The sequence below is a fragment of the Miscanthus floridulus genome, chromosome 2 (genome assembly GCF_019320115.1).
Source record: "Miscanthus floridulus cultivar M001 chromosome 2, ASM1932011v1, whole genome shotgun sequence".
Lineage (NCBI taxonomy): Eukaryota > Viridiplantae > Streptophyta > Magnoliopsida > Poales > Poaceae > Miscanthus > Miscanthus floridulus.
This window is the reverse complement of record NC_089581.1, coordinates 170,109,903-170,136,387: the sequence shown is the minus strand read 5'-3', so window position 1 is coordinate 170,136,387 and position 26,485 is coordinate 170,109,903. Positions and strand designations below refer to the sequence as shown.

The 26,485-nt window shown below is 44.7% G+C and overlaps 2 protein-coding genes across 8 annotated transcripts; both read right to left on the bottom strand.

Moving 5' to 3' along the window:
- Positions 1 to 13,090: 13,090 nt before the first annotated feature.
- On the bottom strand, positions 13,091 to 19,397 carry LOC136535671 (nuclear intron maturase 2, mitochondrial-like). 6 transcript variants are annotated; one of them, XM_066528027.1, is made up of 3 exons: positions 16,273 to 19,397; positions 14,045 to 15,944; positions 13,091 to 13,555 (listed from the first exon to the last, which is right to left on the bottom strand). In XM_066528027.1, exon 1 carries the CDS (start codon positions 19,229 to 19,231, stop codon positions 17,003 to 17,005), a length of 2,229 nt encoding a protein of 742 aa, XP_066384124.1. In that variant the 5' UTR covers positions 19,232 to 19,397; the 3' UTR covers positions 13,091 to 13,555; positions 14,045 to 15,944; positions 16,273 to 17,002. The 6 variants fall into 6 exon arrangements, with proteins under 6 accessions (XP_066384124.1, XP_066384123.1, XP_066384121.1 ...); XM_066528026.1 differs by lacking the exon at positions 13,091 to 13,555 and adding an exon at positions 13,777 to 13,932 and having other exon boundaries at positions 14,041 to 15,944; XM_066528024.1 differs by lacking the exon at positions 13,091 to 13,555 and having other exon boundaries at positions 13,777 to 15,370; positions 15,440 to 15,944.
- A 211-nt stretch (positions 19,398 to 19,608) lies between these two features.
- On the bottom strand, positions 19,609 to 25,832 carry LOC136540620 (SH2 domain-containing protein B-like). Of its 2 annotated transcripts, none has more exons than XM_066532615.1 (12): positions 25,514 to 25,832; positions 24,906 to 25,097; positions 24,314 to 24,514; positions 24,144 to 24,233; positions 23,831 to 23,905; positions 23,579 to 23,746; positions 21,284 to 21,601; positions 20,915 to 21,201; positions 20,668 to 20,830; positions 20,219 to 20,565; positions 20,065 to 20,130; positions 19,609 to 19,984 (listed from the first exon to the last, which is right to left on the bottom strand). In XM_066532615.1, exons 1-12 carry the CDS (start codon positions 25,691 to 25,693, stop codon positions 19,951 to 19,953), a joined length of 2,121 nt encoding a protein of 706 aa, XP_066388712.1. In that variant the 5' UTR covers positions 25,694 to 25,832; the 3' UTR covers positions 19,609 to 19,950. The 2 variants fall into 2 exon arrangements, with proteins under 2 accessions (XP_066388712.1, XP_066388713.1); XM_066532616.1 differs by having other exon boundaries at positions 20,692 to 20,830.
- Positions 25,833 to 26,485: the final 653 nt, after the last annotated feature.

Genomic DNA, 26,485 nt, shown 5'->3' with positions numbered 1-26,485 from the left:
TTAGGCAGTTGCAGATTTGGGTTTGTGATTTTGTGTGGACAAATGGCTCCTTGAAGCGAAACCATCAACTTTACTCGAGCGTTCCATAGTGGAGAAGGGGAAAGGTGGACAAGGAAGTGTTAGACTAGTATCTAAAGAGTATAGCCTTCCCCGGATATGGATGAATGAGCAAAGTGCTGGAGTAGTAACTACAGAGTACAGAGTATGCAACGTCAGGTCAAAAATAAAGGAAGGAAAAAAACATGAGCAAAGACAAAGATAGGTTACGTATAATCTTTACTGTACCAAAAAAAGCAAATATATGCATATCATAGAATTGGTGTTTCACCATGTGCAAGGAAGCCATAACATTTCTTTCTGTGATCTGCCACTTAGACATGTCAATGCGAATCATGCAAAAGCGCTGTGGTAGTGAATACGACTGTTCAGGACGCTCTCACTTGAAAAGAAAATGTCATGTTCCCACCAAAAAAGAAAAGATAATGTCAATGCTGTTAACTGTTATTAGCACCCAACAGTTTAGCCCATGTATGAAATAAATCAGACAAAAATTACCTATTTTTTTACAGTGATTAACTGAGCTTAACTTTTTCTTTTTCTTTTTTTTTGCCCGAATGGACGGCAAGAGATTTGGCATAAGGTTTTCAGCTAAAATGTACATGTATAAAGTGAAGGATTCCGGTTCAGATACGCTGAGCAGCATATCATCAGTGAAACAACATCTAGTGTTCAGATAATCAAACTTTGAGGAATACATCTCTCTTTTTGGGTTGCATTATTGCAGTTTTCTGCGGGCCATGCCACTAAAAGTGGTTATCAGCGCAGACGACGTTCTCCCTTCTCCTACAGGTTCAGTGGTTCACCAAATTATTCAGAGGTCAGCCCTATAGGCGAATAGATCATATCATGCAGTGGCAAAACAGGATCCGGAAACAAATAAGCATCCACGGATCGCCCTGCATTTGTGCCTGTCTGCTGCATAATTGAGAAAGAAATGATGGACGATGGCTTAGTGGCAACTCCTGTAGCCCCATGCTTTGCGTCAGCGCAAAGCATCGGTTCCCTGTTCATCTGGACCTGCCCAACACCAAGCTGCATCCTCAGGCAGAGATCTGCAGCTCTTTTCTCTGCAGCAAACAGGATCTGGACACTGTGCCAGTACGCATCACGCTGGCCATCATTCTTCTTCATCATCATCCACGTCCCTGCGCTGCGAATCGGAGCACCGAGCACCTACCATAAACTGAGAATGACAAGACTGTTAGAAATAAACCACGACACGTGTCCACGGCGTGTGCATGTGTGCCGCGTCATGGTGATGTGCATGTCTGGTTATTTTTGGGTTAGGATCGAGTTCACGTGTGGCTCTTGGATGTTGTGTGCCTCCTGGATGGCATGCAATGGCCGAGACCGAGTCTAGTTGAAGTAGTGGTGTGCATGGCGCTGATTTGCATGGTAGAAGCCGCATTGTCTGGATGAGCAAGTGGCTCACAGTGTTGCTGCGCGGGTCCTGCAAATCATGGCGTGATGGCCGGCATGGAGGCGAGCTCCATGGCCTATATGTAGCCCCGATGCTTCTCTGTATTCTTGCCAAGTCCAACGAATATGTAGTCAAGATACAGGCGATTTTGTCGCTGCGGCGTTCGTCACTGGAAAATAGTGTGTCTATTGTGCTTCTTCTGTCTCTCGCCAAGAGCGTTGACGTGTGTGTGTTTGAGTGGTTCATAGACGAAACCAACAAAGACAACATGTGTGCACACTACAGAGGAACAGCTGACAGGTCATTTTCGAGATATAAGCATTGCAGTGGAACTTGTCCTTCTGAAATCAAAGTTGAACAGGCTCTTGCATCACGAGAAGTGGAGAACATGCAACTCAACATGTATTACTTGAATTATTGCATTATTGAGAACGTGCATTCAGCACTAACAATGCTCTTATTTATTACTGCTTTTTTTTTTAGATGGACTATCAAGTATGACTGTCACTGCCCTTCTCCCCTACGGAAAGACTGTTGAATAACTGATGGACTGTTGTTGCAAGAACTATCAAATGTTATGCTTCCTTCCATTTTTCTTTTCTAACAATGTGTCGATCTAGCCGCTGCGTGATAACGTGTCGTTGTTCTAGAAGCAGCGATAGATCCTCCTGCACGGAGTCTCCAACCCCAAGAGATCGGTCGCACTAGAGCAGAGCAGTGGAGCTTCTGCCCTGTTCGCTTGGGTGGCTGATTTATTGCCAGAGAAAAATATTATTCGTTAAGCTGAAAAGACATGACTTATAAGCAACAGGGCGCCTGTCGTGAATTGCTGTAGGGCGCTCTTCCTCGGCATCTGTGGTTCAGTAGGTCCCGGCGGCTGCTAGTCTGCTACTGATCTCCACTCGCATCCACAATTCTAATTCCCGCCACACCGCCGCTGCGTCCTCCGCCACACCAACGGCAGACGGCAGAGGCCCTGAACCGCACCACCGCGAAGAGGACACGAAAGACGCCGGAGAGGGCCACATACCACAGAGACCCGCAGCGAGGGGACGTTCTTGGACCGGAACGCCTCCGCCCTCCGGCTCTGGGGACGTGCCATCGCTTTGGAAATGGAAACTAGAGGCGCGGATCAACGTCGTACGCCGAACGCACTCGGCCGTCGATCGGCACCGTGTGGTGCCGGTGCACGGGTGGCCGGTGCGCGGGTGGGGGCGCTGCCGGCACTGTGCCACAACGGCAGACGACGCACATAGCAGCCTGAAAGCTCATGGCATGTGTGACTGTGTGTTGACTTACGCTGTCAGAAACTAGCGAGATGGTGTCAGGAATCAGATGGAGGAGGAGATGGCCAGATGGGGCTTTGGGAACCTCTCGTCTCGTCTTTCCAATGGCGGGGCCAGCCTCAACTGATCATTGATCCCACTAGCTCAGTAGCGCCTGAATTATTGCCCGAAAGCTATGGTGCAGACTGCAGACCCAATGCAAGATCTTCTTCTTCACTTCATCAAAGGTCAAGGGTTCGAGGGTTGTTATGCTTATGCACTGTCGCGTGGTCCGTGCTGCAGCAACATGGAGATAATGGCGTATATATTGCGGTTGACTCGCGAAGAAAAGGACGGGTTAGCGATCCAGGTAGGCCCGTTCGGCTTACTAGAAACTGATTTGTTCGGCTTGTTTTTTCAGCCGGAACAGTATTTTTCTCTCACAACAATTCAATTAGAATAGTATTTTTTAATCAGTTTCAGCCAAGTTTCAGCGAGCCGAACGGGGCGATGAGAGTTGACTGGTGATCCTGTTAGCTCCTGCGCTGATGAGACTTGAGAGGAACTTTGTAGAGCGTTGGTTGAGGGCGTATTTTTGCGTGATAGAGAAGGGGCGAGCAGAATAAAGGGGCCTCACTCTCACATGACCTGTGTAGGTTCTGTCCAAATCAGGGGGAATGCATGTACAGGAACGGGGCATCTCGTTAGGTTCTTGGTCCCGTTTGGAACTTTGGATGTAAAATACTATCGTATTAAGAAACTACGGTTTTAGAATAGATGTGCAAAACCATAGTTATAAAAATGAGATCTAGAGTGGAATTTTTTAGAACTCCAAAAAAAAATTACAGTCTTAGCATTAATATGGTTTTTAATTTCTAAAGAACACGGTTTTTAAATCTATATAAAGTTTATTGTATCCAAACACTGACACTCCAAAACCAAAATGTTTTACAAAATTCTTGTATTCTTCTAAAACTCCTAAAATATTGTTGTATGAAAACATGCCTTTTTTCTTTCTTGGTACTAAACTACTAGTGCACTATTTTTTTTTGAAACTACTACTAGTCAGTGGCGTAACCAGGGGGCAGCAGGGGTCGTTAAGGTTGAAAACGGACGGGATAATTCCTGACCCAACCCACCCGGATTTCTACATTTGACCCGCCTGTTTCCGTATTCTCGGAAAAAATCCAGAAACGGGACGGGATGCAGGATGGAAGTCGGCGGGATCGGGACAGAAACGGGAGAGCTCTTTTCCCGCCCATTTTCTCGGGTTTCCGTATTTGGGCGGAAAAGACCCGGATTTCACCCGGATTCTTCAAATATGGGTGAAGCCCAATAACAGTAGTAAAGGCCCATCGAGCCCAAAACTTCTAACCCTACCTCTCCTCACTCCTCTGTCTCGACTCTCGAGTCTCCTCACGGCCGCCACCCCGACCCCTGCTGTAGCCTGAGCCCTGAGTACCCGACGCGGCGCCCCAACGACCCCAGCGGACACCGCCGGCGGCCGATCCCCGTGGCCCCCGCCGCATGCCAGTGCCCGCGGCCCCCGTCGCCAATCATTCCCCAAGGCCCCCCGTCGCCCGACAGTTGCCTCCTCCTCCTGATGTCGCGTGACACATGTCCTAGAGGCGCTAGAGCTGGACGTCTCGGGTCCGCCTCCATGCCGCTTGAGAAATACTTGGGGCTGGGCACCATGTTCCTGCCGGCGCCACCACCGGCACCATCTTCCATCAAAGGCAGCACCAGTGGATCCGGATCCATTTCAGCAGCAACAGGTATGTCTCTCACAGTCTCACTTAGTCACTTGTTGAGATGCCAGACTCAAGTTGCATACTTGCATTATTGTTGATTTTTTTGTAGGCAACAAGAGGAAAGCAAGTGAAGTTGGCAGTCAGAGTCCGAGTGTACCACACAGTGTATCAGCCTCATCTTCAGCAACAAAGAATGCAGATCAAGTGATTGGCACTAGCACTGGTGGTGGCAGTGGACCTGGAACTGAAGTTGATGGGGGTAACACTAACCCTAGTACCCAAGAACCAGGTGTTGTTGCTGCTACAGATATAGTGGCCCATGATGGTGACGATGATGAAGAGGAGGTTGTGGGGTCATCAAAGAGGGCGAAGAGGTGCACCTCTACTGTGTGGAAGTATTTCACCAAGCGCACTATTGTCATAGAGGAGGGTGGCAAGAAGTATGAGCAGCTGTGGGGCCATTGCAATTTCCCACATTGCAAGCATAAGTGCAGGGCTGAGTCCAACAATGGAACAAATGCATTTCGTAATCATTTGAAGTCATGTCATAGTATTATCAAAGGACAGATGCAACTCAGGGCTGAAAAAGACCTTGGGAAAGTTGTTAGCACTGTTGTTCCTTACAGGTATAATTATGAGACAAGTCTCAAGAAGTTCTATTTGGCAGTAATCATGCATGAGTACCCATTCAACATTGTTGAGCATGACTACTTTGTTGATTTCATCATCTCCTTGCGTCCTAGCTTTACATTCAAATCTAAAGTCACCAGTAGAAATGATATAGTGGACATATATGAAATAGAAAAGGATAAGTTATATGCTTATTTGAAGACAGTTAAATGTTGCTTTAGTGCAACCATGGACATGAGGACATCATGTCAAAACAAAGGGTATATGTGTGTCACATTGCACTGGATAGATGATGAGTGGCGTATTTAGAAGAGAATTGTGGGTTTCTTTCATGTGGAAGGTAGACATATTGGTCATAAGTTGTCAGAGTCATTTACTGAAACCATGGTGAAGTGGTTTGTTGAGCAGAGGTTGTTTGCCTTGACTTTAGATAATGCATTAAATAATTTTGTGGCAGTCACTGATATTGTTGCTGATCTCCAAGTGAACGAAAAAGCTTCTTTAGTGTGTGATGGGATATTTTTTCATATTAGATGTGGTTGTCACATACTTAATTTGGTTGCAAGAGATGGGCTGGCTGTTATTTCTAAATCACTTAAGAAGATTAAAGCCTTGGTACTAACTGTGAAGGGTTCTCCCTTACAATGGGAAGAGCTTATGAAGTGTGCTACTGAGTGTCGGTTGGATACAACAAAGGGAATTCAACTAGATGTTACATCTAGGTGGAATTCAACCTACTTGATGCTTAAGGATGCCTTGTACTACAAAGATGCTTTCATTCGACTTAAGACATCAAATCAAAGTAAGTATACGAAAATTACTCCTAATGATGATGAATGGAAAATGGCTACAACTGTTTTTCAATGCTTGAAAAAATTCTATGACCTTACTTTATTGCTTTCTGGTACATCATATCCTACTGCAAATCTTCTATAGAGGTTTTTGTGAGATAAAGGAGTTGCTTGATAATTGGTGTCTTGGGGTAGACTTCACTATTAAGAAAATGGCCATTGCTATGAGTGAAAAGTTTGAAAAATATTGGACCTGTTCTAGCATGAGTCTTGCAGTAGCCTGCTTTCTTGATCCTAGGTACAAAAAGAAGCTTTTAGAGTACTACATGAGAAAGTTCTATGGTGACTACTATCAGATTCATCTTGATGAGTTTCTTACTGTTGTGAAGAACTTGTACCAATTTTATGCTAGCTCTAGTTCAAAGAATAAGAGTGATGTGAATCAAAATGAACATCTTAGTCCAACGGATCCTCTAGCTGAAAATAGAGATGATGAACTTGAGAGCTTCTTATGTGATGATCATGGGCCTGATAGCAGTGACACAAATGAGCTAGACAAATACATGGCAGAGCCACTATTGAAGCAAAATCCGTTTGATATTTTATCATATTGGAAGAACAATACAGACAAATACCCTATCCTTTCACAAATAGCTCGTGATATGATGGCCATTCAAGTGTCCACGGTTGCATCTGAATCTGTATTTAGCGGAGCTGGCCGGATAATTGATCCATTTCATAATCGTCTTGACCCTGAGATAGTACAAGCGCTGATCTGCACCAAAGACTGGGTACATGCTGCAAGAAAACGTATTAATTGGCTCATTTGTTCAATTAGAATTTTCCAAATATATGCGATGTACTCATGTACTGTACTGATGCGTATGTGCCTTGACTTGTCATTTTTCAGATTCTAAATCTATTCCTTCAATTGTGGCTGATTTCAAACCTCCAGAAACTATTCCTGTGAGCTCTAGTCACCCAACAGATGATGAGGTATTTGTTTATTTATCTTGGTTGTTGTCTCAGTAACCATTCTTGCAAGAGAAAAATAACATAGCTACATGTTTGCAATTAATCATGAATGCATATGTGCTGAAAATTGTAGAAAAAAGGTGTGATAAGTGATCTAGATGCCATGATTGAAGATGGTGGTGAGCTGTGACTGCAGAGCTTTGTTTCCTTGTGGTAGAAACTTTGTGATGTGTGGACTTATTAAATGTTGCGAACTATTATACTGGATGTTTCCTTGTGGTTGTGACTATGTGATTTGTGAACTTATTAAATGTTGCTTGGTCATTTCTAATATTTTTTGGTTGGTTGTTTGCATGATTAAGGTGCTCTTGAATTCTTGACAATACTTTGTGATTGCTAGCAGTGGTGGTGTGGTGCACTGGTGCCTGGTGGTCTAGTGTTGTTAGTGTTAGCAGTGGCATGCTGGCAGCAGTCAACCAGCCGTGGCATATTGCCTTTTCCAGCAGTGGCAGTAGTGCACTGCATTGCGCTGGTGCTTGACTGGTTGCCACTTGCAGCACCGGTGGCGTACTGTGCAACATATTGATATGAGATTAAGTATGTGATATGAATTATGATATTGACATGTGCAGCAACTAGAGTTATGATATTGATATGTGGTCGTCATTCCGGCTTAAGTTCTCGGTTTTCGCCCGTTTCTGTTATCTTTCCGCCCATATTTGTCTGTTTCCGAACACCCGTATTTTCTATTTCCGCACCCGATCCTGGCCTTTCCGATCCCGATCCTGTTTCCGATGATGAAATGTAGAAATGGAAACAGGAAGGGGTTTTCCTGTCCATTTCCGTCCATTTTCAACATGAGGGGGTCGTGCCCCCCGCCAAGCACAGTAGATTTTTTAATTACCTATATAAATATTTGAATTTACAACAAAATAATATCAATTTTCACCCATTTTCTTATTAAAATATTATGATTTTGGTTATAAATAGTGTAAAAAAATTTAAAGAGTCGTTGAAACATATAATTATGTATATTTTATCATACTGAAAAATACGATCATATTTGTCCAGCTCCCCTTAATTAGGTCCCGTTTGGCAGGGCTTCTCCACTGGCTTCAGGAGCCGTTTGGAGCCATTTTCTACCAAACGGGGTAAAGTAAAATAGCTTCACTTGTGAAGCCCCTAAAAACATGGTCTCACAGTGATTTGGGGTGGGATGGAGCAAAAAAAAGTGGCTTCTCCCGGCTCCTCCTCCAGGCCCCTAAAAACATGTTGCCAAACGGTTTATCAAAACCGCTTCAGCTCCACCGGTGGAACTGTTCGTGGAGCTGAAGCAAAAAAAAAAGACTTTACTAGTGAAGTGAAGCCCTGCCAAACGGGGCCTTAAAATCGCGGGTTCGCCACCGCTACTAGTGCACTATTCATAAAAAAAAGAAAGTGCACTGCTATGCCACATGCAGCTTAGCCGCTTAGGCGGTCACCGGTTCTGAAAAGGTAGCCGCAAAAAAGGGCCGAGCACCGCGATTGAGCCCAAGATTGCGGCCCAACTGTTGCCACACAAGGCCCAGTAATGCTGTTGCAAGGCCGGAGTTCAAACACGGCCTCGCGATTCAGTGGAGGACCATTTCCCGGGGGGAAAATAGAAAGGAAATCTTGTCTAAAAAATAGCCTCTGTTTAATCTGGTAAAAATAATATTTAAGTGATCCAAACAAGATATACTTCATAATAGATTATACTAATCTAATTGGTGGATTATAATTAACTAATCTCTCCGTTTCAAATTATAAGTTGCTTTGATTATTTTTTGTTCATCTATTTTACTATGTATTTAGGCATATTATTATATTTAAATGTATAGCAAAATAAATGTACTAAAAAAATCAAAACGACTTGTAATTTGGAACGGAGGGAGTATATTTTACTTCCAACCTACTATAAGAGAATATAGTTTATAAACAACAATAATCCAACAACACTTATAATCCAAGGTTTCCAACAAACCACATTATTGTAATCATATTATCATCCAAATTCAGAATGCAGATTATAATAACCCAAAGTGATCCACACACATGGCCTAGTATCAGAAATCCCAGAGAGGAGTTCATGGAGTCCTCGAGTCCCCCCGATAGTCCTTTGCTATATGAATCAGGTATAATTATTTTATTTAATTACATCTCATTCCAAATTATAAGACGTTTTGTATTTAGAAAAGCTAAAACGTCTTATAAAAACAATGTATCTATGAGTAAGGATATCATTGACAAGGCTGGCCTGGTGCACCTTGTACTGACCTATGGATTATATTGCTTTAGCAAGGAGCCAAAGATTATTTACCCATGTTCGTCATGGGCCGTATGTTTCCTTACCGGTCAACGGTGAGAATAAGGGGCCTGTTCGGCAGGATTGAAAAATACTGTTCCGGCTGATTGTTGTGAGAGAAAAATACTGTTCTGGCAGGACGTGAACAGTGATTCTGTGAGAGGAAAAACAAGCCAGCCGGCTGGCTTTAAGCCAGCCGAACACGCTAAAGGAAGGATGCCTCGGCACATGAAGGAGCAGGTTCGACAAGATTTCTAGCCTTATCCTTTTTTTCTTTTTAAATAATTTAGTTATTTATTAGTTACTTAATTTTTTCATGAATTTTAAAAATAAAGGGCTAAGATTTGTTTGACATCTTTCCTCTTATGAGGTAAAGTGAGTACCATAGCAGGACTCTGTTGCACGAGGATTTAAAAAAATTCAGACGTCATGGGGGGCCATGGCCCCTGCTAGCCCCCTAGTTAATGATGCTGACCTCTGCCAGGAAATCGTCTTAACGTCGATGCTCAACTTCCCACACAAATTTCTTCATGGCCACCTCCACCAATTGTTGTCCCATCCTTGAAGGTGCAGCAGGAAGCGTGCATATGTAGACAACCCCAAATCCGCCTTTTCCAAGCTTCATTGACACGTTCATTTGAGCTTATTCAGAATTATTTTAAAGCCATAGAATAGTGTTTTTCTCTCACAACATTTTAGCATAAGTATCAACATTAGCCAAATTTCAGCATAAGTGAACAGGTGATTGTCTCGTGAAAGTTTTTGTGGCCTTTCTGATCTTGGCATAGGCAACCTAGGTCGCCACCCCATGGAGGTTCCGCATGGTTTGGACGAGGTTGTCCTGCTCCTTCTTCCACCTCCTGTATTTCGAGTTTAAGGCCCTGTTTGGTATGGCTCCACTCCTAAACTCCAGTAACTCCATCAAAAAATTCAGCCAAACACCCCAACTCCAAAACTCCATGGAGCTGCTAACTTCATGGAGTTGTAGTGCAAATAGAGGTGGAGTTTTGGAGCACCTCTTTTGCTGCTCCAGAACCCTCTCTTTTGAACTTCCTCGTAGAGTTGGTGGGTAATTACCCACCAATGCCACTGGTTACACAGAAAAATGTTTTGCTTCTATTCTCCGAGTCCCCCCCCCCCCCCCGCGCGCATCTCATTTTCCCCATACCAAGCCTCCCTCTGTCCTCTTCTCGCGAGACCGCCCGTTAGGGTTTCCGCCGCCGCCAGGCAGACAGGCGGCCGCCGTCCACCCCCACCATCGGTCGGCCGAGCCCTGCTGCCGTTCTCCTAGCCCCATCAGGCCGCGTAGCTCTACCTCCCGCCATGTCTGCATGAGGCCTGCCGCCTGCCGTAGAAGCCCCGACGTCGGAGATCCCCCGCATGGCCGCAGAAGCTCCGCCTCCCGCCACGTCTGCGTGAGGACTGCCGCTTGCCGCAGAAGCCCCGACGTCGGTCGCAGAAGCCCCAACGCCGGAGATCCCTCGCCCGGCCACCTAGCTCTGCCTCCCTCCACGTCTGCACGAGTCCCGCCGGCCGCTGCCCCACGCCGTCGGAGATCCCCTGCCGGCCGCAGCCCCCCCACCGACGTCCGTAGAGCCCCCCCAAGGTATGGTGCCTGCTTTGTTTTTGGGATGCATGCTCTGTTGTAGATCGATGCTCTGCTATAGATTTCAAGGCATGAATTGGGCTGCATGCTCTGTTATAGATCGATGAATTATTGTAGCAACTGAAGTGTTCACTAGCTTCTATAACATTAGAGTCTTGTTTGCTGAAATTAGCCTGTTGGATAGATCGTTGCATAATGAGACCCTGTTGTACTTCTAGATTGCTGAAAATAGCCTGTTGGCGGTTCAGTATATTCCAGTTGAAATTGCTCAGCATAATGAGAACCTCATATATGAAATTTGTGAGCTCGATAGATGCGTGAAATTGATTGGAACTCGGAGAACACTCAAGTGATGTGTATGTTGTTTGCCGAACAAGTTGGAAAAGGAAATTGGCCAAACACACACTTGAATGCATTTGGTTATACTGAGATTGAGAAAGGATTCAAAGAAAAGACTAGAATTGTGGTTACCAAGGTTCAGATAAAGAACAAATGGGACAAGTTGAAGGAAATTTCAAGGCATGGAAGAAACTAATGCTGAGGCAATTAGGGACTGGTTGGGATCCTATAAAGAAGACTATTGCTATGGATGATGAATGGTGGAAAAAAGCTAGAGCTGTAAGTTGGTTGAGAGGTACGGATTAAAACCATCGAAACACATTAATACATATGAAATGTTGGCCATTTTCCTATTCACATGTGGTGGGTGAGTCAAATAGAAGAGGACAAAATAAGTTCAAACACTCAGGTGAAACCATTAGTAGAAAATTTCATGAAGTTCTAGATTGTGTGATTGCCATGGCACAAGATTTCTTGAGACCAACAAATCCTAATTTTCGCAATGTGCACAAGAGGATTAGGAATGACAAGAGAGCATATTCACATTTTAAGGATTGCATTGGTGCACTTGATGGAACCCATATTCGTGTCTTTATCACCTGAAGAACAAGTGAGATATATTGGTAAGACTAGAATTGCAACTCAAAATGTGCTTGTCGTTTGTGATTTTGATATGCGCTTCACGTATGTGGCTGCGGGTCAACCGGGTTCTTTGCATGACACTAGTGTATTGTACCATTCATTGGAAGCAGATGTAGATGTCTTCCCACATCCTCCTCAAGGTAAATATTTTTGCTTACATTCTTTTTCATACTTGAATGCACAAACTTATCTTGTTTTACATACTTGTAGGCAAGTACTATGTTGTAGATGCGAGCTATCCTAATCGTCCGGGGCACCTAGCTCCATGCAAGGGTGAAAGATACCACTTACCCGAGTGGCATCGAGGTATGAAACTAGATACTCCAAAAGAGAAGTTCAACCGTATACACTCATCTGTTCGTAATGTTATTGAGCGCTCATTTGGAGTATTAAAAATGAAATGGCAAATCCTTTACAAGACGCCAGGTTATTCAATAGTCACACAAAAGAAGATTGTTGCTGCTACCATGGTCCTACACAATTTCATATGTGAACATGCTAGTGTTGATATGGACTTCTAATTTTGATAGAGATCCTACCTACATGCCTACTATTCCGGAAAGGTACAACAAGTATGTCGTGTCTCAACATGCCTTCGATGGATCAACTTCGGAATCAAGCTTTGTGACTATGGACACCTTTCATAATAATATGGCTACATCCATCACCCTAGCATGAAATTAGTGCAATAATTATTATAACGACCTTATTTTGAAACTATGAACTTATTTCATAATTTCAGTTCTAGGCAAATGACATGTAATTTATTATTATTTTGGACTCCACTGCATGTACTTTCATTTCATATTTGTGAGAAGTAGTTCAAGTCGAACCAGGGGCAAGAATGGCAATCTACCCTCAAATTCATCTTTTCTGGAGCTGGGGACACCCTCCCAGCCAAACACCATCATCAGACAGCTCCAACTCTACCCAGAGCTAACTCCACCTGGAGTTCTGGAGTGGAACAGCTCCACCCAAAGTTGGAGTCATGCCAGGGCCTAAATATCCATCTTCGTTAGTCTTCTAATCACACACCATCAAATATAGCTTTGTTTCCTTCCCTTGGACGACATTAGAAAACCATCTTCATTACTTCCATATATCAAGTAAACATCAAATAAAACTTACTCTTAACTGTCTTTATACACAAACAAAAAAAAAAACAGAAAATTCATCACAATGAACATGCGTGTTATCACAGGCTAGCTACAGAAACATCACTCAACCTCTGTCAACTTCAGGTCACCTGGAAATTTCTCTAGGGCCAAAAGCCCAAAACAAACCAAAACCCAATCGGATGTAATTTACAAGCAAACAATTGCAAATTGCTCCAGCACTACATAATTCAATATGTTGTTGCCTAACAATTTATCACTCGCAAACTGATCATGTTTTAAGCACACAACACATGTCCTTATCTCAATGCAACTACCTTATTTCCAAAAGAAGGAATTTTGCTTTGACTGCAGTATGAAACCATGTCTTGGGAGCAAAATGGCCTCACCAAATGGCTAGATCACAATGTCACTAGATCAGATTTCACATGCTACCCAGGCATCTGACCGCAGAGAGCAGTAATTTGTGGCATTTATCAACTGGTTGCGACTAGTTTTACCTTTGATCCTTATAAATAATTGTAGAAACTGCAAAGCCAGATACAAATTGGTCTGCCATCACAACAAGTACAAATTGGTCCCCTAGCATCAAGTCAGATACCATTTTCACAGTGAAGCGATGTTGTCTGTAAGACTAGCTGTAAAGACATACTCAGAAAAAAAGACTGAAATCAGGAAATAATTTCGACCACTGCAATATTAGCAGTGCCATACTGCAGAAAGTACAATAGCGCTTCTTCCACACTATCACACCATTGTCCATTGTTGTGACAAAAAATGCCAGTAAAATTAATACTCAATAGAGAAGTGATAAAGCACATCAACTCAAGAGAGAAATTTCAGTAAATGGTTGCTAGTTGCTACCGATGCATACCCTCTATAACTACAACCATGCTTTTTCTTATCAAACTGTTCAAAATTACATGCACAGGAAAGCTACCAGTGGTGAATCAATCATTACTATTGGCAGGAGCAACCTAATAATTATTCCTTCATCTTTGAATCTTTGATCCAGCTGTGATAAATGCAGGATGGAACATGGTCGTATGAAAATAATTTAGTACATTCACCACATTAAACACACAGCTATGGACTCATGGAGATATATTTCTATAGCTTTTACCTACAAAATATGACTGGGATGAAAGATATGAATGCTGATTATGAAGGCTGTGCGGCAAACACACACAGCCATTGACTTCATCTTTACAGAGGGCCCAGCTAAAAAAATTCAGAGCCACTGCAAAATAAAGATGTTATATTTGCCATAAATTTACAGGAGCAGGACTGACATTGTAAGCTGAAACATATCATCAATACGAATTCACAAATGAAAATATAGAAATCTTGTAAAAAAAATAGAAAGAATGGATAAGCATCTCAAATATCATCACTGCACATTTGTACTCGGTATCGGGACATATCATGTGATGATAATTAAAACACAAGTCTTATCTTGATTTGTAAACAGCAAAGCAATCGAAACTACTGCTAGATATGTTAATCTAGCAAATCATACGAACTAGCAAAATTTCTAAACAGAAATTATCTCAATAGACCTACCTTTCAAAGTACTTAAATCTAACATCTGTACACTATTTCCTCAACATCAAAGACGAAGTTCTTGTGATTCAGAAGCAAGTAATAAAATAGGCAAATAAACAATCTGCCTACTACCTGCACTTGCCAATTAGCCGTGAGTCCAGGAAGCCTTGCACAGGGCTTGAGCTTGGGGAGTGCCGTACAAAGGTAGACAGATCGGTCAAACAAAGACCAAAAGAACAAAGCTCGAGCATTCGAGGCTAGATAGTAAGAACTCATACGACAAAGCCCCTAGTCGTTATACCCCACGGATCTCGCAAGAAAGCAGGGGGGGCGAGGAGGAGAAGGGGAAGGGAGACGAGATGAGCTAGGGGAGGAGACTTGGGACCTCGAGGAGGCGACGGTGCACGAGGAGCCAGCACGCGAGCCACGAGGTCCTGAGTTCCACCATTCCACGCCACAGGTGGAGATTTTTCTCTCACCCATGGGTCGACGTGGATCGGGCTGTGATCCACTCCAACCCACAATCTGCCAAATGCAAATTTAGACCGACCGTGGGACCTTACTCCGGCGTGGGCTGTCTTCCATGTGTGACATGTTTTGGGCCCTGATACACCCCGTTACACGGATAGTCAAACGAGGCCTTAAGATTATCGGCAAAGTAATGGAATCCTCTAAATCCCCTTGCCACCCAACACTGCATCATGCCAATTTTTTAGGTCCCATAACTTGTCACGGGTTCATCCAATTCTAATAAATGAGCCCTACGACACGACAATCGATCCCACATGTCAGCATGTGGTGCTCCATCTCCATGCTCTCCCATCCCTCTTCCCCTCTCTCTCCCGCGCTCTAATCTAGTGTGGCACCGCATCACCGTCGCCATCCTCCATATCTGAGGTCATGACATCCTGTAGTGAAGACGATGAGGCCAAAGTTGGTGCTCCCTACCTAGGCGAAAGAGATAGGTGGAGGTCTACCTTGCTAGTGAGTTCCCGCAACGATCAAGAATGAGGCATGGATCCAACCACCATGGCATACAACGTCAAAGTGTGGAGAGGATTTGGACTGGTTTAGAGTTAGATGATACCCTATGGTAATTTTAGGGACCTAGATGACACCATGACTCCATGAGACAATTCCGAGTACCTAAAAATGGAAATTTTAAGAGTTTAGGAATTACAGATGACACCAAGGACGAGTTTGGACATAAAAAATGTACTTCGAGAGTTCGGGGACCTGAATATACCACACGACAAGTTCAGGATCTGCTTGTGTATTTTACTCAATAGAATATAACCTGCATTGAAGGGCGGGCTTGGTGCAAGCGGTAGAGTCTTACCGCCTGTGACCGGAAGGTCCCGGGTTAGAGTCGCGGTCTCCTCGCATTGCACAGGCGAGAGTAAGGCTTGCCACTAACACCATTCCCCAGACCCTGCACAGAGCGGGAGCTCTCTGCACTGGGTACACCCTTTAGAATATAACCTGCATTAATCATGACCTCACGCAGCTGATATTGTGCACTACACAGCTATTCTGCAAGTACTATAAAGAATATTGCCCGTACCGACAGAGTTTGTTCTAGCAAAACATGTTCAGAATTTTTTTTTTATATAAACCAGGTTCAGCAAATTCAAACATGGTTTGTAAAAAGTAACCCTGGAACAGTACAATTTACTTAACTATTAGCAAACAGGAGACTTGAGCAAACAAAAATATAGTTAACAGCTTACTGTTGACTAAAGTATTAAAGCTGGACAGAAACAACTGACAAAAAATGCTTAAATATAAGCAATTAGGGTTCTGAACACACCTTAAGGCTCATGAACTTCAGGCTGTTTTTCCTCTTGACTGAAAAGATTATACAGATCACAATTTGCACAAGCAGTATGTTGGATAGAATGTGTACACGCTGTTTTTTCCTATGTATTTTCAAATGCTTAAATAGGCTCCCTAAAGTCTCAGTAGACATCAGGCTTGATATATGAGGAGCTAGCCCTGCATGTGGCACACAATTTGAAACCAAGATGAGATCTCCACTAGTTCCTTGAAATGCCATGCAGTGTCAAAGCTCAGATTCACCATCGCCCTCAGCATTAAGGAACAGACTTGACCGATGCAGTGGCACAATTGCCATCTCACTGACCAGGAAACAGACATGTGCTTAGTCCACCATGAAGCAGTCAAAAAAGACATGTCTCACTAAACATTCAGGCTTCATATGTGAGGAGCTAGCCTTGAAGGTGGCACACAATTTGACACCAAAGATCTCCATTAGTTCCCAGAAATGTCATGCTGTGTCAATCCTCATGTTTGAGCACTGGGGACACTATTCACCATGGCCCTCAACGTTAAGGAAAAGACTTGACTGAAGCAGTGGCAGAATTATCATCTCATTGAACATCAAGTAGTCCTCTGCTTAGGCCACCACAAAACAGTCAGCAAAGAGCTAGCAGTTGGTTTCGTGTTTTCACAGTCACGGACCAACCATCCAGTCAATTGAGTCAAATGCCCCTTGGGAACACTAAAGAGTTCGTCAATACTCATGACATTTCAGCAAGCTTTGGGAAACTTTGATTGCCCTCATTTCCTAGCTCTTTTTCATCCAATTCATCAGTATCTGAACCCAGGTCCTCTGTGGATCCTTGGGCATCACTCACTTTTGAAGGAAGTAAAACAGCATTTTTCTTGTAGCGCCACACAAGCAACGAAATATAGTCCTGTGGTGTTATAAGCCCCTCCTCTCTAATGCAGTTTCGCTGCTCTTCCAATGTCTGTTGATCTGTGAGCTTTATATACTCCAGCAAAATCTTCTCATGGTCTGGCCGCCATCCACTTGGTAATGGAGCGTAATCAGGATCAGGAACCATCGACATCCTTGTATACTGAAGACCATCAATTGAATCCACAAGGCCCATTCTCAGCAAATTGTGATACTCTGGCGACTGCCCTTTCTTATCCTTCAATGGCCGACTAAGATTTCTTGACGCAATCTTATAGACCTTTGCCCTTGACCGCAGCTTGTACTTGGCAGCATATAACTTTGCCAGGGACCCCCTTATAATGTAAGAGCAGAAGTTGACAACTTTCTTGCGATTATCAGCGTAGCGATACCACTCTGCCATCGTCAGTAAAAGCTTATTCATCTGAGAATTTGTGTGAGCTTGTGTGGCATGGAACATACGGAAGCATGGTTGTGGATCTGGTTCACGGTCTCCTTTCAAAAACTCGAGCTTCCGAAACTGCTTGATACACTGCTTCAGACTAGCTGTCACCGAGAGCAGTGTACCAACTCCCTTCTCACTAATGATCTTGCCTCCTGTAGCTGTGTAACGCAGCGTTGGGTACACAACTCGACGGCACAGCACATGGTCAAGGAACATGACTCCTTTTGTGATGTGCTCAATAGGGAGGCTCTCGTTATCAAGTTTGATCCTGAATCGCTGATCACAGAACTCAACTAGCTGCTTCCGGAGCACTGCCGCATCCGCTCTTGGCCCCCTCACACCAATCAAGAAATGCCCGCCATATCGAATGTAGTCCACCTTCCTTGTTTTGTCAGGGCCACTAGTGGGAACAAACTCTGGCCATGATGTGTTACCCTGCTCAATACCATCATCCCCTCCCACAACATCCGACTTGGATGGCTTGTAAAACTCCTTAATCTTCTCTTCGATCCACTTATCAAGTTCATCCAGGCACACATTGGCAAGCAACGGGCTCAGCACCCCACAATGGCCCCAATCAGGCTGCGTCTGTGCCTCCTCTGGTGCAAACCCAAAGAACGTCTGCAACCAGTAAGGGTCAGGCTTAGGCTCCCCCTCTGGCAGCACCTTCTTCTTCTGGTACTTCCTCTTCGTCTTCTTCTTCTTTGCTGCAGCCTCATCACTTGCGGTCACCACCGGGGTGAGCAGCGCCGAACGGATCAAATCCACCACCTTTTTATCACGCACATCACGGATAAGCGCACTGACCACAAGCGCAGGATCAGGCGAGTGCAGGAGTGGGGAGAGATCGCCCTTGATATACCAGAGGTATGGCGCAAAGCTGCGGCGGATGGTGCGGATCGCGGCATGCGGGGATCGACCGGGGCGGAAGGCGAAGGACTTTGGCGAGAACCTGGCTTCGTAGACGGGCTCGAGCAGGAGTAGGAGCAGCTCCTGCACGACGCGGTCCTGGAAGGGCGGTGGGCCGGGGGTTGTGAGGAGGGCGCGGAGCTTGCGCTTGGAGAGGGTGGCGGGGTCCGGCGCGTTGGCGGCGCGCGGGGACTGGAGGAAGGGGGTCAGACGGTTGCCGAAGCGGAAGCGGGCGTCGAGTACGGCGTTGCGGAGCGTGAGGAGGGAGGCGAGCGTGGAGGCCGGGATGGAGGAGCGCGGCAGGTAGGAGCCGGTCTCGTCAGCGTACGCCTTCTGGTAGGCGAGCACCCACAGCTCCAGGCGCGAGAGGAAGGGGGTGAGTGACTGCGGCGGAGCGGGGGTACAAGAGCCGGAGCCGGAGGTGGTGGAGGCACAGGCGGCGCGGAAGGAGGATACCCAAAGGGAAGCGGTGATTGCCACCGGGTCGTCGCGGAGGAGCTGCGTCGGGTCCAAGGGGTTCCCGCTCCCGGCACCGACGCCGCCGATGCCCCCGATGACGCCACGGCTTGTGGAGGTGATGGGGTCGGCGACGAACTGGTGGCGCCGCAGGGGGGCGGGAGGGTGGGGATAAGCAATAGAAGAGAAGGAACGAAGGCGGAGGAGGGAGGTGAGAAGCGCGCGGCGAGGCGGCGGCATCGGAGGAGGCTAAAACCCTCGCCGTAGCCGGCGGCGTCGTGGGGTTTTGGCCTTGTTTGTCGGTCTGATGGGGAAGCGCCGAACTGGTGGCGCTGGTGCGTGCACGGCGACGGCGGCGCGGCTGAGTTGCGGCGGGGAGGGATGCCGAGCACCGGGTGCGGCCCGCGGCCAGTGGGGAAGAGTAGCGTGATTTTGGGCTTTGACAGTGGGCGGCCCAATGGTTTTGCCCTCAAAATGACATGGGCGAATGTTTGGTTAGCCTACGAGGCTTCCTCTCGGCTCAAATAGGGGGATTGAAAAGGAACCAAAAAATGACTTGTAGATCAAATGGTCAATCATCAGCTTATGTACATGTGTTTAAGAGCCACTGAAAAATCCTCCAGTTTCGAGGCACATGATAGCTTCTTTTTTCTTTTTCTTTCTTTGTTTTTTGCGAAACACATGATAGCTGGTGTTACTGTTGGTTTCTGAAGCAACTAAACTAGATCTCACTAATATGGCAAAGCATCCTCTCTTTGTACAGACAACGAAGGGAACCAATTTACAACTTGTACATAGTAACAACAGGCAAAATGTGTTATGGGCTATGCTCTTGGTCTCCAGGATGGCAATGAACTTGGATGCGTTGAGCTGCCGGTGACCCTCTTCTCGTGGCCCATAGCAATATAGCAACCTAAATCCTGCTTTTGCATGTAAGTTTTAACAGTTTGAATCCTTGGTCATCTCCGGATGGCGGTTGGGAGCCGATCAACCCTGCATTTGAATGTATGTCTAACCACTTAGCAAGTAATGAAAGGAACAGTGCCTGTGATTCGGAGCCTAGAATGCTTTACCTGCCCAATTGGGATAGTTCAGGTTCCTGGAGCAGCAAATCTTGCAGGTTCTCAGCGCTAGCATCACTGTTATTAGCAGTAGAAAAGAGCAAGGTTCAGAAATTTCGCTGCCAATAGATTTAGAGGACAGGGTAACATGCCAATCGTAGCACACCTGGAATCAAGAGAGAGTAGCCTATGATGAATTGAGTTATCAGAGCCAATGTAAGTGACAACTAGGCTTCCAGCATCTGGATGCGGCCAGCTTCGGGTGGTAGGAAATCTGAGAACAAATGTTCCTGGCTCCTTTAACAGTTCCCTGGAACTTCTTAGTGCATTCTCAGCTTCTTCTATTGTAATCAAGCCCTCTATCCATCTAGGTGTTGTGCAATCCCACAGCTTTTTAATTTTCTCTCTTGACAATGAAACAGCCACTGGGTATAACCAGTACCATAGCCTATCAAATTCGTCTCTTCCTGTGTCCTCACCACAACCAGCAATGCCTCTTAAAACCTCAAGATCCTGAAACAGTGAATACTATGCAATTAAACATTGCACCGTACGCAAAGTATACAACCCTGAGACTGAGAGTTAAGGTACTGAGGCCATCTAAATAAATTCTACCTGCTCTGACAAACCCCTACTTACAGAATGGGCAATGTTCGTAAATTTTGTTATGGTCTCAGGAATGGCAGATGACCAAAGAGCACGTTCATTGTTCTTTGAGATCATGTTCCAAGTGTCAGCACCCTCTCTGAGCAATCGCTTCGACATTAATATTTGGTTTCTAGAAGGGAAAAATAAATTGCAAATTACTGTCAATAATACAAGGAGAGAGGAAAATTTTATCAAGATACAAGAGTTCAATTACCTGTGGTGGGAGCATCCACTATACAATGAGACTTGGTCTGCAAGTTTTACCAAGTCATCTTTGTTAACAGTAGGAGCTGCACCTCTAAGAAACTTTGACCAGTCATATGTGCTGTCTAGACAGTATCTGAAAACCACAGTGTCTGAAAAGGTTTCAATACCATCATCTCCATCTGATCCACTCCAAGAACTTCCTGAATCAAAACTGTCATAGTTGGATGTTGAAGAGTCAGTCCCCATGGCACTCTGTGCTTCTTTGCTTACCACTTTCTTTCTGGCATTCTTATTCTGTATAAATGGATAATGATTATCAAATCAAGAAGTCACAAATTAAGCATAACTTGATAAAGTAGGCTAGCTAATTCATTACCTGTGATACCATTTTGTGGGCCTCTACTACCTTCACCATTCCACCTTCTATCTTGGAAAACGTGGGTGTATGAAGACACACTGAATGTTCACGACCATTTACTTTGTCAGAACTAACAAACCCTTGGCCATTATTGAGCAAGTCAGCTTCATCTGCTGTTGCAGAACTCGCCCGCTTTCCAGGACCCAAGGGGCGGACGGTGCGGCTTCGAGATATACAACGAATCGGTTTGGAATATGCTTCCAGGAAAGGATATCTTTGCATGTGAAGTGTAGAGAATTGAATATGGAAGAGCTTATTGTCACATTTGGAAGAGAGCTGGAATAATCAGACACTACGTTATTATGGACAAGAAACAAACAACTACCATCATAACTTCAAAGAAATGTAATGATACAAATCGTGTTTTACATGGCGCGCTACAGCCCAACTTTGTTGGATATGAGCATCCCTAGGTTGTGGCTGCTGTCATGAGTGCAGCAGCAGGGCTAAGAACAGGAACTGGTATTGCATAACATTTAAGCTTTCATTAGCAGACAGATTTGATACTCGAGATTCAAAAGGTTTTAAATTGCACACAAATCAAATTTACAGAAGTAGTTCATATGTAGTGTTAGTGTCCGTACTAGATATGGTGTATGGCCATTTTATTTTAATCTTTTCACATGCCATTGACTAGTGCTAACTGTCCAACAGTTATGCCTGTGCTGTAATGGCCTAAAACTGTATCATAATGGGCTAGAGTTGCTTGCCACTTGTTTTTGTGGTTGTTTGCTGTTGTCTTAGGTTTGCTAATTGATTAAGTATTCTCAGGGGTCAGGGGTGGTATGTGTCTTGTGTGTGTAGGTTTCCTACTTGGTTAAGTTTTCTTTTAGGGGTGGTTTTTTTTTTTGGGTTGGGTTGCCGGGGGGGGGGGGGGGGGGGGGGGGTGTGGAGGATACATAGTATATCATGGTTAGTGAGGAGCTTTATTTGGAAGAAAGTTACAGCCTCCTTTTATTTGTTGTTTTAGCTTCTATTATTTTCAGAGTACTTGTTATCTACAACTCCAAGGCAATCTTGACCCATTTTATCCAATCCTGCCCCTACATAGGAACACACTGTAGAGGGAGTTTGTACCTTTGAGATTATAAATGCACACTTGAGAAAGGATTAATAGGGTAGGATGGTCATTCTATTTCCATCCTTATCTTGTGCCCAAGCCTAAAACATCAATTATTGTGAAAAGGAGGGAATGTTGTGACAAGTGTTTTCTTCAGCGAAATTGCAGTTGCAGTTTGTGGAGAGCATGTTGGCACTGCCAATGATGGTGCAGTGTGTACCGGTTTTGCGCCTATGCCTCCCAAGATTCGTGGGGAGCACGTATGCACTGCAACATCGGTATGTTCGCACTTTATCGGCTGGAGAGACAGGAATGGAATCCACATTGTGGTTCCAAGCTTGGCTTCATGGAAGGTTTTGGTGATCATTCAACACCTGCACCAACACAGCAACATATAACTGCCCTAGAGCAGTTAGTAGGGGCTCCTACTGAGAGCCTACCCACCCGGGATCGTACCCAGCTACTCGCAAAAAAATCAAGAGGGGACAAACTCCCTCTTTCAACACACATAAAAAAGAAGCAAGGCAAGTTATTTAAAATGATAGTTCATATGTGAATGCCATTGCATAGCTATTTCTAAAAATTGCAGTGTCAGGAGTGAACTGCCAACATTTGGATGTTGAGTCCGTAAATAATAAATAGGCAGTCTTATGCAAGGCAGATAATCTTTTCAAAATACAGAGGGGGGGGGGGGGGGGGGGGGGGGGGGATCAATCCAAATGCATAAAACAAATATAAGAGAACACCAAAATGCCTTCCAACAATTATGATATACTCAAAGCCTCTTCGTCGCTTCACCTGCACCCACAGCCCCTCAAACGAAGAAAGTTATGGAAGTCATTAAGATGGAGTTTAAAAGGGAAAAAATCCTTCCGAATATGCCTTCCAAATTCATTCGTACAGAGGAAGGTGCCATCTCCATGCACCATAAGTAGTTGCAGTGGGGTGCATTACACGTACATGCCACAACAGCCAAACATAGCAAGCAGCTGCAACCTCTGCTAGGCTATAGCACTACTGAGAGAAACATTAAAAAATATGCTTCCAACAGCAACACATGAAAGACAAATAACTTATGCTCCACATCAGAGAGACAGACAGACAGTGACAAGTAATTCCTTTTTGTGTCCAATGCAAGCTGAAACTATATACTCCGTACATAATAAGGAAGGTTTACATATGGAGAAACTCACCTGCGATATCTTGAGTTTAAATAGTGCTCGCCCACGAATAATTGGTAGAGGCCTGCTTATAGCTGCGTATTCAAGTCCTTCGCAAGTTATAAGCAAAGGAGGCTCAGAATCATCCCTTGATTTTGCAACTACTGTTCCATCATCAGCATAGACAAGTGAAGCAACGACCTAGAAGATGTATAAAGTTTGTAAGAACACTATGCAAATAAATAAATCAGTATGATTAGATTTAAAATAAGTAAAAAAATGAACCTCTTTATCCTTCGCAGGTTCACCAAAAGCGTTGGTTAGTACTACTTCCAAAATGAAGTTTCTCCGGCAAGATGCCTGCATCAATAAATTTCCATAATTAGGGTAGCCCATGGTTATTTTGATTTAATCCATGATACGATACAAGTAAATATTTGCTACTATTATTTCTTCCAACTCAAGTGCAATTTCTCAGGTTGCTTTGAACATGCCATATTTTACTGAAATTATCCTCTCTCAACAAAAAACAAAAAAAACTGAAACAAAGAATTCTGCCACCACGTATGAGTTATGACATGACAGCATCTTTGTTTACCTTCCCACCAACGATGCTCCAAATGCCGTCATCACCCTCTTCAATTCCATCAGAGCATGAATAGTCAATAGACAACTTAAATGGTGGGTTCTGCAATTCAATGAGAATATCACAAAGTCTGCACTTACACAGGCACAAAATCCGCCATGCCATTAGCTTAGATGAATCACCTTTGCATATTGTTCTTTTATAGTTCCTAGTACAGATGAAACCTCAATATTATAGATATAGCCTTCGAGCTTGCCATCACTTCCAATTAAGCTAATTTGGTTTGCGTCATCCTGATGGTCTGGCCCATCAAATAGTGAACAAACGGGGGCCTCAGTAGTTAGGGAACCATCAACGTGAAGACGCATAACATTTTCAGTGACCTGACACAGGTAGGTACAAACCAATGTTATAAAACCACCACTTCGACAAAATGTGCGGCCTGTTCGCTGGTTGGTTTCTGGGCTAGTTTGGACTGGCCGGTGTTGGTTTGTTGTGAGAGAAAAACATTATTGGCTGGCTGGTTTGGGCTGGCTGAAACCAACCAGCGAACAGGGTGGTGGAGGATAGACTAACATGTGGAGGTACCAGGAAACAAAGCTCTTTGATGGATGCTGCATGTTTCTTTTTCCGCTAAAAATTGAGGTGCACAAAACACAAAAGAAATAAAAGCAGGGGAAAGTGTCAAACATGTTGCAATTTGTACTTTCATTTGGGGGCTACAAATGCAAAGGTATTCGATAAGGGGTAGGCCTACAGTTGTTTACATCATACCTCACACCCAATGTGGAACCATTTCTCAAGAGGGCATTGACTCGTAGATGATAAATTGGTTGTGTCAGTCCATGGGTAAGAACTAGCAGGACCAGGAGCTTCTCTGTGCAGCCTCATCAACGGGAAGAGCAGCAGTTTGTTTCCTTCACCTAAAGCAAGAAACGGCAACTTATTGCCATCTCCCGCGGTGATCTGCACAATCAACAAATCCAATCGATCAGCACCAATTCTGATGGTGAAACTTCACAAGGAAACCTAGAAAAGTTACCCTTCACTTTTTCCAACGAAAATGTTTTCCCTGAAACCGTATGAAGAAACACGAAATTTCATCAAACTAGGACAGTGGAATCGAGTACAGACAACTAGGACTTTTGCTGTGCTGCGAATGCTGCAACAAGGACAGCCCTCGGGTCTCGTCTTACCCGAGTGATTTGGAGGGTACAACAGCATTTAACACCTAAAATCGAACGATCAAAACAGAATCCGAGACAGCGAAAGCAGCACATCGTTGCTCTCCTCCAGTACCCCGGAAACAAAAACAATTCCTGCAGAAACAATCGCCTGGAAACCACCTACAATAAGTGTGAAGAGAGAAGAATCCATCCAACCTGGTGGAGGATCACCGAGGACGGCCTGGCGGAGGTGGAGGTGGACAGGTAGAGCCAGAAGGAGACGGCGAAGCCTCCTCCCCCGCCGACTCGGGCCGCTCCCGGGTCCAGCTCGACGCGCACGCCGAGGAGGTCGCGGTAGCCGTCACTCCCGCCGCATTCCGATTCCGGCGCCGCCATCCCCCCACAGAGGCAGAGGCTAGGTGAGGGTTTTGCCTCTGCCGTCTTTCGGCGCGTCTGCTCGGGACGATGGTCCGTCCGTTAACGGTTTGTTGCCTGATGACTGTCGACTGGTGTGGTGAGGTGGGGGGAAGTTGGGTGGAGAAATGGAGATCTGGAGCCGTCGGTTTTTCGGTTGCGCTGCTCCTGTTCGCCGGATTGGACGAAGGTAATGTCCGACTAATTTTCTTCTTTTTTAATTTAACGAAAAAAAAAGAAAGGAACAATTGTTTAGCATTACAATGCTGGATAAGATAGACTATGAAAGGGAAAAGGCAATACTGGTTGAACTTTATACGCAATTTTCCGATGAGACTTTCATCTTTCCAGACTATTAAAATTCGGTGGTGTATCTAATGGTAGAGCGGACAAAGCCCGAGCCATCCTTAAGTTTTTCGCGTAATGGAGACCTCCCTTAAGTCTTCCTTTCATTTTTTTTTTGGAGAAGAAAGAAGGAACAGAGAAGAGAAGAAAGGAGGCTCTTCCTTACGAGAGAAAGAAGCAAAGCCCCTTGCATCTTGAGTTGCATCTCCTTCCGACGGCGTTATGGTTGGGAGTGCACCTTCCTTTGTAGCTAGCGGGCAGCTAGAAAACTAAGTCAGGAGAGGCTTATCTCATGATATTCTATCTCTAGCATCTCCTTCCAAGTTTGAATAAGTGCAATTTGTAAGAGGGGCTCCATGGTCCAAGCAGTAGCCAGGGCTCGAGCCACTCCGCCCCTGCTAGTAGGCTTCAAAAGATGGCCAGGGACAG